This window comes from Nelumbo nucifera, chromosome 7 (assembly GCF_055504915.1).
Source record: "Nelumbo nucifera cultivar China Antique chromosome 7, China Antique-T2T, whole genome shotgun sequence".
Lineage (NCBI taxonomy): Eukaryota > Viridiplantae > Streptophyta > Magnoliopsida > Proteales > Nelumbonaceae > Nelumbo > Nelumbo nucifera.
The window spans coordinates 9,494,422-9,508,219 of NC_142655.1; the positions used below are offsets into that span (position 1 = coordinate 9,494,422).

Below are 13,798 nucleotides of genomic sequence, written 5' to 3' on the forward strand. Positions count from 1 at the left end.
CATATAGTCATTATTGTTTAAAAGTCTTTGGCTTGTTAGGCAGGATGAAACAAAATGTGGGATCAATTGATTATTCTGGCATGCTCACTTTTGATTGGTTATGTAATCTATTTTACATTAGCTCCGATTTTTGTTCCTAGAATCCTCTTCACACCCACCTCATAAGACTTGCAAAAAATCAGATTTAGCCCTTACAAAAATGTATCGAGAGCATTTTTATGCTTTCGAGAAAATATTCCTAATGCATGGCTGAAAAGGGCCATAAAAACGGTAATGAGGACCATTTTCTCCGGACTGAATCCGCCCTCCACTTGCAGCTGTGCATTGACCATTTTGTGAGAAAAAAATAGGGATTAGTTTGTTCTTTATTGACAGTGGATCCCACCATTTGTGGTTGTATCAGAAGCCCCCTTTCCTCTCCACCGATGGGCTGGGCTACTAGTAGGGTGTTAAACAAAATTGCAATGCGAAAAGAAAGAACACACAATCAAATGAATCCAATTAAACATGTTTTCTAATAATGTTAGACCTTTATACAGTGATCATTAAGCTACTATTAGAGTTTCTCATATATATATTTATATGGGATACCTGTGGAGCCCTGATGTGATCTCACCTATACCTACGTCAGACACATTGTGATTGAAAGGTTGATTAACTTATATACAGTATCCCGTGAACGCATGCAATTTATTCATTGTGAACAATCAATAACTCGACAAAATTCTAACCCAGTAATAAACTCAGCAGCCACATTAATTCTAATGCTAGAGAGCACGGTTGAAAGATTTTTAAATTGTCATTATGTGCTTAAAAGGCACATGGTTTTATGAGAAATTCAATAAAATGAAACAGAAGAAGCAGACAAGCAGTACTTGTCAATATACTAGCTCAACAGTGGTTTAATAGACTAAGAACTAGGGAATATATGCATCGTCTTGGCAGGCATATCTATGAATTAAGGCTGTGGAATATTCAACTCTGGCTGCTAATCTCTCTAGTGATTATTGTGTGGGAAGGTTCGGACTTCTAAACCCTACAAAACGAAATGAGATTAAAAAAATATCTTAGCCTCGTCCATCAACCTTATAAAAGGGGCATCAATTGCATTGGAAACATAACAAATCTTGAGCTTTTTCTTCCTCTTTAGTCTCTACTACTCACTCTTTATGACTATGTGCTGCTTTGCAAGAAGAAACAGCCATTCTATGGCTGCTGCTTCAGTGCTTGTTATTGGCCTGTGCCTGTTAATGTTTTCTGCATCCTTGGCAGGTCTCTCTCTCTCTCTCTCTCTTGTGTGCATATGTTCGCATGGATATGCATCTACCCGTTTAGTAGTTTAGTAGGTTTATTCTTAATAACCTAATCCAAAATGTGGGGTGGGATTCCTAAACTTAGATTGCTTTTGGTTGTAGTGCACATTAAATCTACCGGATACAAATTTTAGATTCACTCATATGCATGAATTGGTGTATGGAACACAAGTAGAATTAATTTCTAGACTGGAAGGCTTCAATTTCATCAGATAACATGGAATCGGGATGAGGTTTCAAGGTCAAATTAATTCCATTCCATTCCATTCCCGACTTGGAAGCTTGGCCACCCTTCTATTCTACCAATACAAGGAAGGGGCTAAGTCCTGAGATACCATAAAGCTGAGCTCTTCTTGGCTTCCTTTTACTGGATTGAACTGACGAAGGAGCAGGAATCAATGGTTTCTTTTTGGCACTACCTCCCAAACCACAGTGTCGTCAAAGAAGCTTCCAGATTTTTATAGGGATGTGTGAGTAGTAGCTGAGGGGTTTCGTAGGCAGTCTGAAAGTAGTCTCAGTTTAAGCTAATGTTTGGGTGTGTGTTCTGGGACCTTGTTTGATTTGTTTTAATGGGGGAGCTGTGTCTGGGTCTTGGGTGAGTTGGCTGGGACTGGGTGGTGGGGCGGGGTTGTTGAAGTGATCAGGCGAGTTCCTGGGCTTGAGATGCATGATTTGGGCCTGGGCCCGATCCTTTTCTGTCTATACCTTCTGTCATTAGCATACTCGTGTTTTTTTCTTTGAATAAATTAATAATTACCACCATATATACCTTTTTTTTTTAACAAAAAGTCCTCACTGTCTTCCATTTACAGGTGCACAATCGATTGGTGTGTGCTATGGAATGCTAGGTAACAACTTACCACCACCCAATGAGGTTGTGGCTCTCTATAAAGCCAATAATATACAGAGGATGAGGCTTTACAGTCCAAATCGAGATGCTCTTCAGGCTCTCAAAGGCTCCAACATTGAAGTAATGCTTGACGTCCCTAACAGTGAACTTCAGCGTGTGGCCGGCGACAACCCCACTCCGGCGTTTGATTTTGTCTATGGAAATGTGGTAGACAACAGAGACGCTATCAAATTCAAGTATATAGTTGTCGGTAATGAAGTCCCTCCCCAAGATTTCAAATATGTCCTCCCAGCCATGAGAAACATTCAGAGAGCAGTTGAAGCAGCTGGGTTACAAAACCAAGTCAAGGTGACAACTGCAACTTACTCTGGAGTCCTGGATAATACCTTCCCTCCATCCAATTCCGTCTTCAAAGCTCAATATCTGCAATACATGCGGCCTATCGTTGGCTTCCTAGCTGAAAAAGGGTCACCACTATGTGCTAATATCTATCCTTACTTCAGTTACATCGGGAACCCAGCTTCTATTAGGCTTGATTATGCCTTGTTTACTGCCCCATCGGATGTGGTACATGATGGTCAGCTTAGATACCGGAACCTTTTTGATGCCCTCTTGGATTCTATGTATGCTGCTGTTGAGAAGGCAGGCGGGGGCTCTGTGAAGATTGTTGTATCGGAGAGTGGTTGGCCAAATGCTGGTGAATCTGCAGCAACAACGCCGAATGCACAGACTTATTTGAACGGGCTGATCCGACATGTGAAAGGAGGTACTCCCAGAAGGCCAAATGGTCCTATTGAGACTTACATATTTGCCATGTTCGATGAGAATACCAAGCCTGGAGCAGAGACAGAGAAACATTTTGGGCTATTCTCCCCCCAGAAACAACCCAAGTACCAAATCAATTTCAGTTAAGAGCGGCGCGCAACTAAATGGAAAGAGTTTTTGGTCTAGTGTATTACTACTTGAAATAAAGGTTGGACATGCATATGTACCACTAGAGGAACAACGAGTCTAGTGTTATAATGTGAAGTCTAGCTAGTCTCTGCAGTGATATAATTTTATAGTATCTCATATATAGTTCTACTGTAATGTTTGAACAAGAGAGCTTTTTCATTGGTGATCTTCTATGCTTGCTGCAAATTAGCTAGATTGATCAGAATATAAATTAATTTGTTTGGTGCTCAAACATATTTCTTAATTTTCATGTTTAAAAGTAGTGAAAAAAAATAGAGTCCATTAATTTTACTCTAAAAATTAATTAAAAATTTCACTATTTTCAATAATTTAAAAAATACTTCTGCTGGTTAAAAATACCTTTTAACATTTTATGTTGAATTAAAAAAGCATTTCATTCAATAATTAAGAGTTGCGAATATCTTGACTGACACTCATGCCATACGGCAAGAAGGGTGTTAGGGATAAAACTGCCATGGGATGATGGGAAGGTACAGAAAGAATAGCGCACCATACCATCGGTGAGATCCGATTTACTTCTCGACGCGCTTCACACTAACCTCATAGCGCATCACAGGTGTGCATTGAGAACATATCCTATGTTCGCAATGCAGACTACGATGAGCAGACGGATCAAGGAAAAAATCCACTTACCCTGGACAACAAGAAGGATATTTGAAATATGTTATGCTTGCTGGAGAGAAGATTTCCTCTGAGGTTCTGTTTGCAGATTGCTGCATTTAGCACATGCTTATTGCTGTAAAATATTTCCTTTCTTAACCCAATTTTATCTATGGAAATTCTACAGATAGTAGAATATCTGCATTTAATGCAGATTGCTGCATTTAGCACATGCTTCGGTTCGATTTTTCAGTTTTTCAGTTTTTCATGGGCACCCCTACTCATTGTATTACATTTTGTCAGTAATATGTGCTAAAAGGACCATGATTTAAAAAGAAAAAAAAATATATTAAAAAGAAATCAATATGGAACCCTTGAAGGGGTGCCTGCTGTGATGGCCGGGGATGGATGCATGTTGGGACATGGAGGCTGTACATGTAATACTTAAGTCTTCATATTTTTCTTTTCTTTCTTATTAACAGTAGGTGAAAGGCTGGTGGTCACCTTAAGGGTGTGTTCGGTTTGAAGGAAAAAGAAGGAAAACCCATATAAGATTTGTACAAGTTTCTTTACCTTTTCCTTCCTTTATATCTTTTCCTTCAATCCAAACACAATCTAGAATTTTATTAACCATTATCAAAAGGTAATTAAGTAAATGAATACATGAAGGAGTTGGCCTGCCTTGCCCCAAACCCAAAGATTCAGTTAAACCACTCGATCTGCCCTTTCCAACGCCCCCCAACAAAATATATATATATATATGTAAAGAAACATCAAGAAATATCTAATCCCGGGAGTGGGAAGACCTCAAACATCCTTTAAAAGTAAAGCTTTAGTGGATTGACATGACTAAAAACAGTGAAACCATGATAAATGGAGAGGCCACCATTGACAAATTGAAAGCATCAAGATAACTAACATTAAGCAGGATAGAAAACTAACATTAATTCTTGTAATCAGTGTAGTAATTAAACAGGCCAAGAAGGATAGAAAACTAACATTAGCTTCCCTTTAAGCAGGATAGAAAACTAACATTAATTCTTGTAATCAGTGTAGTAATTAAACAGGCCAAGAAGGAGATCATTAATTTGTTAATTAGGAGATTGTCACATTCAGCCTCAATATAATTAAGATTCCTGTTGACACAGCATTGAACTTCATCCAACAGAGCGAGCATTTCAGACTGTAATTATTATTGGCTAGGTGGGTTCGCGTGTGGACCTCTAACCCTGAAAAAATTGATAAGAAAACGGAAATCTTATTTTGCTGTGCCTCTATAAAAGGGGTATCGATTGCACTGCAAAGATAACCAATTAACCAATTTTGGTGTTTTTATTTGCTTGCTTTCTCTCCTGCTTTTCATGGCTATTTGCTACTTGGCATGTAGAAACAGTCCTACTGGGGCTACTGCAATGCTACTTCTTGGGCTCCTATTGGGTATTGCAACCTACACAGGTCTTTCTCTATCTCTCTCTACACGCAGTGTCTGTGTTTTTACCTGATTAATTCTTAAATCCATGGACTACGTCTCTTATTCTTTTCAGTTTCTCATATTTCATTTAATTTTGTGCGGAGTTCTTTTGTATATTTTCAAATGTGATTTTCGCATTTCTTTCGTTCCGTAATCATAATCATTTCATATTTCACACGTCACATTTGGCATCGTTCTATGCAATGATAATATTTTGTAGTATATCCCGGGAGAGACGATATGATGAATTACTAGTTTAAACTGCTTATGTAACTTGTAATATGGACAACAACACGTCTATTTATATCTTGTTTTAAAATTTAATTTATTATAACGAGGATTCAACACTAATTAAATCACTTACTACTGTAAACTGAGATTGTATGTAGGTTATGGGTTATCATTCTCTAATGAGCATAACCCTGATTTTACTGAAAATAAATTAACATCAAAGAGCTACGTTTACTCACAAGTCAAGGGCTTGATTCCTACAAGGTCACAAGCAAAGCCGTGACAGTAGAGAGTAGAGAGTAAACAATAAATGGGGAAGACCAAACCCATTTACTAATTACCAAAAAAGAAAAAAACAAAACCCATTTACTCTTGACTTTCGGACTGCTTATGTTATGATTGTGAGCTTGAACACAAAACTTCTGGACCCAAAACACTCCAATCTCAACATAGAATTTTACATTGAAAAGGGGATGCGCCCAGGTTTAATTAAGAGTTGCCTAACTGTGGAGACTTTCTACAGATTTGATGAGCTCATAGCCTCCTTTTCTGCGTACGTCATGCGGCCTTAATCAATACGGCTTTTGTTAAAAGAAATTAAAATCAAAAGAAAACATTTCCGATTGGTAGGGGTGATATTTTCAGCCTGAATTGGACTGGACGGGAAATCTGGGCTTGAGCTTAGGTTGTGTTGTGTTCGAGCCCAACACAGGCCAGCAAATTTTTGGGTCAGGCATGGGCTCACTGCTTTACGCTCGTCCCAACCTGCATAGCTTATTTTATATATATATATATATATATATATATATATATATATGTATGCTATTATAATTATAATAGGACATGTATAATTCATATTTTATATAATTTTTATATTATATAAAATACAATAAATTTTGTATGCATATTATATGACAAATAGTATCAATTATATATTTAATATTGTAAACAGAAATGATACAGGCCCTGGCTTGGACTGGGAAAAAGGTTGGGCAGGACAAAAACTATATCCTTATCACAGGTACGAAGTCTAGCTCAGGACTGCAAGGTTCCAACTGGCTGGTTAGTAACGTCTCTTGCGGGTTGTAGCGGAAATTTGGGGTCGAATCCCATTTGCATTTGGGTTGGGGGATGGGCTACTCTCCATTGTGTACTATTACAAGTAAATAATAATAATAATAATAATAATAAATAGATAAATAAAAAGAAAATTTCTAGCAAAGATCCAACCCGATCCATGTAGGGGTGTTGATTGGACTGGATTTGGTCTAATCCAGTCCAAGTCCAATGTGAGTCAATTACAAATGAATCAGGTCTAATCCAATCTAATGAATAATTTGGACCATTTTAGACTGTTCCAATTCAATGTTTGAACCATCCAATTTGTTTAAATTCATTTTAATTTAGATTGGTTTCAACACAAATCCAGTCCATTGACACCTATATTCTTATCTTATATCAATAGACCCGATATTGGCTTAATCCAACCAAATCCAAAATAAATTTATTACAGATGGACCAGGTCTAATAAATATTTTGGACTGAATTTGTCCAATCCAGTGTCTTTTTGGTCTGTTCAATCCGTCCAAAACCGATCCATTGACACCCTTACTCCATGATCATCCCTGCTAATTGGGTGGAACCAAATTGAATCCAACTCAAGCATATGAAATTACGTAAAATCAACTAATTAATTAACCATGCTCTCTATCTTCTACAGGCGTACAAGCGATAGGTGTGTGCAACGGAAGGGAAGGCAACAATTTACCACCACCAAATGAAGTTGTGGCCCTCTTTAAGGCCAATAATATTAACAAGATGAGGCTTTATGAACCTGATCGAACCACTCTTCAGGCTCTTAAAGGCTCCAACATTGAAGTAATGCTTGGCGTCCCAAACAGAGACCTTCAACGCATTGCCGGCAATGACCTCACTCCGGCGTATGACTTTGTCTATGGCAATGTGGTAGACAACAGAGCTACTATCAACTTCAAGTATATTGTCGTTGGTAATGAAGTCAGCCTCCAAGATTTCCAGTATGTCCTCCCTGCCATGAGAAACATCCAGAGGGCAGTTGAAGCAGCTGGGTTACAAAACCAAGTGAAGGTGACAACTGCAACTTACTCGGGAGTCCTGGGGAATACCTATCCTCCTTCCAATTCTGTCTTCAGAGCTGAGTTTCTGCAATATATGAGGCCTATCATTGGCTTCTTAGCAGAAAAAGGGTCACCACTCTGCGCTAATATTTATCCTTACTTCAGTTATCATGACAACCAAAACGTTATCAGGCTTGATTATGCCTTGTTCACTGCACCAGGAACTGTGGTAACTGATGGCCAGCTCAGATACCAGAACCTTTTTGATGCCCTGTTGGATTCTGTCTATGCTGCTGTTGAGAAGGTGGGTGGTTCTTCTGTCAGGATTGTTGTATCAGAAAGTGGCTGGCCAAGTGCTGGTGACCCTATAGCAACCACTGCAAATGCAAGGACTTATTTGAGCAGGTTGATCCAACATGTGAAAGGGGGTACTCCCAGAAGGCCCAGTGGTCCCATTGAGACCTACATATTTGCAATGTTCGATGAGAATACCAAGCCTGGAGCAGAGACCGAGAGACATTTTGGGCTATTCTCACCACAAAAACAACCCAAGCACCAAATCATTTTCACTTGAGAGCGGTTCTCATATATATATATATATATATATATATATATATACAAATAAAGGTTGCAAAGGTAGTTATATATCAATAAAGGAACAATGACCAGTGATATAACGTGATATGTAACCAGTGGATTCTCTCTCTGTGAAGCGCACATTAAAGCTATTGTCATTGTAACCAAGTATTTACTACTGCAATAAAACTGTAATGTTTGAACAAAGGAGCTTTCTAATTGATGATGATTGCTTATCGTCGCTACAAAGCTAGATCAGATTAAATTTGTTGACTACTTGAAAATTTAATAAAAAGAGAATGACAACTAGGGATACAAATGGAATCTATTTGTAGAAATTTGAATTTGATCTCATCAAAGGTGATCTGAATTTGATCCCTTTATTATGGTACCAAGTACGAATCAACCCCTATATATTCAACCCAAAAGATTACATTCTATTCATTTTTGTTGCAGAAAAACTCAAGAAAATAGATTCAAAATGGCACTCTAATGAAAAATAAAACAGAGATAAAGAGAAGAAGCACAAAGAATACACAGATTTATGTGGTTTGGCTTATAGCCTTCGCCCATAGGCAAAAGAGGAATAGAAATCTACTATGTAGTAGGTACTGGAGAAGAAATGCAGAGTTGTGCTCTCACAGAAACCCTAAGCCCCAAATACACCTAATGTCTCACACATTTCTCACAAGACTCAGACTTTTGTATACAAGAGAGAAACCCCCCCCCCGAAATACATGACTCTTCGTATTCAGTTTGGACCTATTGGATGAATATAGGTTGGGTCGTGTGCAAAATACTATGAAATTTTGCCTTCGGGTTTTTCTCAAATTAATTCAGAGCAGATTCACGAAGCGGGTCGCTACAAAGAATTCAAGGCACAAACATAATAAATCTCCACATTGGCTTGAATTCTCTCAAGCATCACAAAATAGTAATTTCCCTCCACCTTCTCCAATAAAAGCCCCTATGGGCAAACTCAAATGCTGCAAACACCAATCAAGTCCAAGCAATGCTTGAAGTTAGCCACAGGAAAAGGCTTTGTTAACATATCAATTGGGTTATTTGCAGTACCAATCTTCTTCACAATGATATCTCCTTATTCTACAACATCACGAACAAAATGGTACCTCACATCAATGTGTTTCGTCCTCTCATAGTACATTTGATCCTTAGTCAGATGAATAGCACTCTGACTATCACAGTAAACAACAGTCACCTTTGGACCCAAATTGAGTTCACCAAACAACCCTCTCAACCAAATAACTTCTATAACTGCCTCAGTCACTGTCATATACTCAACTTCAGTAGTAGATAAAGCAACTGTAGACTGTAAAGTAGCTTTCCAACTAACAGTACAACCACCAATAGAAAATACATAACCTGTGAGTGATTTTCTTATGTCAAGATCACCTGCATAATCTAAATCAACATAACCCATCAAACTGTCACTACTCCTCCCAAACTCCAAACAAGTATCTGATGTACCTTTCAAGTATCTGAGAATCCACTTCACTGCCTGACAATGTGTCTTGTTAGGACATGATATATATCTGCTCACCATACTAACTGCATGTGAAATGTCAGGTCGTGTGCAAACCATGGCATACATAATACTCCCAACTACACTAGAGTAGGGGACATGTGACATATATTTTTCCTCTTCATCTATTTGTGGTGACAAATTTGCTGAAAGTCTGAAGTGGGCTGCAATAGGAGTACTTATTGGTTTAGCATTTTTCATGCCAAAGCACTCTAAGACCTTTTCAACATACTTCTGTTGTGTCAAATACAACTTCCCTACTTTTCGGTCCCTCTGAATCTCTATGCCTAGAATTTTCTTTGTTGCACCCAAATCTTTCATTTCAAACTCACCACTCAACTGTGTTTTTAATCTGTTGATTTCAGATATTTCTCTTGCTGCAATAAGCATATCATCAACATAAAGTAGCAAGTAAACAAAAGAATCATCTACAAGTTTCCTAAAATAAACACAAATATCATATTTGCATTTATAATACCCAAGAGCCACCATAAAAGAGTAAAATCTTCTATACCATTGTCTAAGAGACTGTTTTAAGCCATATAAAGATTTCTTTAACAAGCAAACATGGTTTTCCATCCCTTCAACAACAAAATCCTCGGGTTGATGCATATAAATTTGTTCATGAAGTTCTCCATGTAAGAAAGCAGTTTTAACATCTAACTGTTCTAATTCCAAATTATGCATGGCAACTAAAGCAATAAAAACACGAATGGAGTTATGTCTAACAATTGGTGAGAAAACATCATTAAAACCAACACCTTGTACCTGACTGTAGCCTTTTGCAACTAATCGTGCCTTATATCTAGCATCCTCTACACCTGGAGTACATTCTTTTCTTTTGAAAACCCATTTGCATCTAACAATCTTTTTTCCTTTAGGTGATCTTACCAACTCCCAAGTCTGGTTTTTATGCAAGGTTTCAATCTCTTCATGCATAGCTGTCAATCACTTAACAGAATTTACAGATGAGATAGCTTCTGCACAAGTATTGGGGTTTTGTAACATCAACATTCTCTGCAACTAACAATGCATAGGCAACCAAATCAGCATAGCCACATCTCTGGGGTGGTCTGGTCTCTCTCCTTGTTCAGCCTCTAGCAATAGAATACTGCTCCTTCTCTTCTTCCTCTTGTACATGTTCTTCTATCTTAGTAGAAATGGGCACCTAGACTGATGTAAACTGAGATGAGGAAGCACTTTTAACTTCTATCTCCACCTTCTTTCCTGAACCTTGTGTTTAATTTGCATCACAAGAATTTGAAGACTCCTTTCTTGGGTGAAGCATAGTAGACTCATCAAAAGTAACATCTCCACTAACTATAAATTTTGGTGATTTATGATCAGGACACCACAATCTGTATCCCTTCACACCTAACGCATAACCAAGAAATATACACTTCTTGGCCCTAGGCTCAAGCTTGCCTTCGTTAACACATGCATATGCTAGACAACCAAATATTTTCAAATTTGAATAATTAGGAGGGTTACCAGACCATACCTCTTCTGGAATCTTACATTCAATGGCTATAAATGGAGATCGATTTGCTAGGTGACAAGCCATATTAACTACTTCTGCCCAAAAAGTCCTTTGAGAGACCAACATTTGACAACATGCACCTTGCTCTCTCTAGTAGAGTTCTGTTCATATGTTTTGCAACTCCATTCTGCTGTAGTGTTTTGAAAACAGTACAATGCCTTACAATGCCTTCATTTTTGCAAAACTAATTAAATTCATTTTCATAAAACTCTAAATCATTATCTGTTCTCAATTGCTTGACTTGTTTTCCTGTTTGCTTTTCAAGCAAACATTTCCACTATTTAAAAGTCACAAATACATCATTCTTATGCTTTAGAAAATAAAGTCATACCTTATTGGGATAGTCATCGATGATTGTAAGAAGATATCGAGCACCACCTTTTGATGGAACTTGTGAAGGTCCCCATTGATCTGAGTGAACATAATCCAAAGTGCCCTTTGTCCTATGAATGGCTATACTAAAACTGGTTCTTTTCTATTTCCCGAAAACACAATGTTCACAGAAGTCAAGATTTTCTATACTTTGGCCAGAAAGAAGACATCTCCTATTTAACATAGTAAGTCCCCTTTCATTCATATGTCCTAGCCTCATATGCCATAACTTGGTGGTGTTAGACTCATATAGAGATGAGTAGAAATTGCATCTGAACTTGTGATAGTGGTACCCTGTAGCACATACAAACTTCTGATCCTCATGCCTTTCATCACAACAAGAGCACCCTTAATGATTTTCAGAGCTCCACTTTCAGCTAAATATTTACATCCTTTAACATCTAGAGTGCCAAGAGATGAGATTTTTCTTTAAGTCCAGTACATGTACATCTGTTAATATTTTCATAACACCATCATGCATTCAGATTCGAATTGTTCTTTTTCCCACAGTTTTACATGAGGCATTATTATCCATTAATACAACTCCATCATTAATAGATTCGTAGGTGGAGAACCAGTCCCTGTTGGGACACATATGCCAGGAATAACCCGAATCCAGAATCCATTCATCCTTGGATCTGATTTTGTCATCTATCACTAAAAGGACATCCACATTCTCATCCTTAGCCACACTATCCTCTGTAGAGTTATTCTTTTTCTTTTCTTCATTCTAGTTTTTATTTTTCAACTTATAAGTTTCTGACTTAATATGCCCTTTCTTGTGACAATAGTTACAGGTCAAGTTCTTATGTCTAGATCTTGATCCAGACTTCAGTTTACTATTTGAGCCCTTATCCCTAGACCTCCCTCTTGCAAACTATCCAGAGTCTTGACTATCACCCCTATTCATAGTCAAGTCTTTATCAATCATCTCTTTGGAGAGTAATGCCTTTTTAACATCCTCTGTACTAATGGTGTCTCTTCCATAGATGAGAAACTCTCTAAAAGACTTATATGAGGGCGGTAAGGAATAGAGTAACAAAAGGGCTTTATCTTCATCTTCAACCTTAACATCAATATTTTTCTAGTCTATGATAATAGAGTTAAATTCATCAATAGGAGATTTTATAGGTGTACCTTTAGCCATCCAAAACAGGAACAGTCGTAACTTCAAGTAGAGTTTACTAGCAAGAGATTTTGACAAGTATAGAGACTCCAACTATTGCCACAAACCCACAACGGTCCTCTCATTAACGACTTCCTATAAAACTTCATTTGATAGCAGCAATTGAATAGTGATTAGGGCATTAAAATCTAACTCCTCCCATTCTTCATCACTCACGGTTGCAGGTTTCTTCTCCTTCCCGTATAGAGTTTTATAGTCCATCTTGTCCCAAAATGGCATGCATCTTGACTTGCCAAATGCTAAAACTGATGCTACCATCGAACTTCTCAATATCAAACTTCATTGATGACATTATAAGTGCCAAATGAAAAATATGGCTCCAATACCAATTAGCTACAAAGAAACCCAAGAAAACAGATTTGAAATGGCACTCAAATGAAAAATAAAACAAAGATAAAGAGAAGAAGTACAGAGAACACACAGATTTACATGGTTCGCCTTATAGCCTACATCCATGGGCGAAGGAGGAACAAGAATCCACTATGTACTAGGTAATGGAGAAGAAATACAGAGTTGTGCTCTCACAGAAACCTAAGCCCCAAATACACCCAATGTCTCACACATTTCTCACAAGACTCATACTTGTGTATACAAGAGAGAAACCCCCCGAAACACTTGATTCTTTGTATTCCGTTCGGACCTATAGGATGAATATGGTTCGGGTCCATACCGCGCCCATTTTTCTTGTAGTGTTTAATATTCCCAATATAAGATTGCCAAAGGCAATTGGAATGGTGTGGGAACGGGCTTGTCTTGACGGAAGCATATCTCTTAAATGTTATCCCTCTTATTGGGAACAATTCATGGAAATATTCCTAATGCACAACTGTTATATCTTGTAAGAATGTGAAAACAACTTGTGGGTACCTAGACCATTAGCCAGTATCACTAAGAGTGGCTCCTCAAAATTTCATTTCATATACCATGCATGTGATGGCTACTTGAACACACCATAACAATTTCTAGACCCAAATACTTCAATCTCAACATAGAATTTTACGTTCAAGTTCAAATTTCATGACCCCCTTTTCTCTATAAAAAATTA

At 37.8% G+C, this 13,798-nt stretch overlaps 2 protein-coding genes across 2 annotated transcripts; both read left to right on the forward strand.

The window, feature by feature from the left end:
- Positions 1-1,069: 1,069 nt before the first annotated feature.
- Positions 1,070-3,349, forward strand: LOC148790144 (glucan endo-1,3-beta-glucosidase-like). The gene is made up of 2 exons (XM_088891632.1): positions 1,070-1,272; positions 2,126-3,349. Exons 1-2 carry the CDS (start codon positions 1,170-1,172, stop codon positions 3,073-3,075), a joined length of 1,053 nt encoding a protein of 350 aa, XP_088747758.1. The 5' UTR covers positions 1,070-1,169; the 3' UTR covers positions 3,076-3,349.
- A 1,686-nt stretch (positions 3,350-5,035) lies between these two features.
- On the forward strand, positions 5,036-8,150 carry LOC148790145 (glucan endo-1,3-beta-glucosidase-like). The gene is made up of 2 exons (XM_088891972.1): positions 5,036-5,193; positions 7,161-8,150. The coding sequence occupies exons 1-2, from the start codon at positions 5,100-5,102 to the stop codon at positions 8,108-8,110; spliced, it is 1,044 nt and encodes a 347-aa protein (XP_088748098.1). The 5' UTR covers positions 5,036-5,099; the 3' UTR covers positions 8,111-8,150.
- Positions 8,151-13,798: the final 5,648 nt, after the last annotated feature.

Bases quoted from the DNA above. Each gene is read 5' to 3' on its own strand.
- LOC148790144 (XM_088891632.1), top strand. From the start codon at position 1,170: ATGACTATGTGCTGCTTTGCAAGAAGAAACAGCCATTCTATGGCTGCT. The intron at 1,273-2,125 runs GTCTCTCTCTCT...TTCCATTTACAG, and splicing joins GTTTTCTGCATCCTTGGCAG to GTGCACAATCGATTGGTGTG.
- LOC148790145 (XM_088891972.1), top strand. From the start codon at position 5,100: ATGGCTATTTGCTACTTGGCATGTAGAAACAGTCCTACTGGGGCTACT. The intron at 5,194-7,160 runs GTCTTTCTCTAT...TATCTTCTACAG, and splicing joins GGGTATTGCAACCTACACAG to GCGTACAAGCGATAGGTGTG.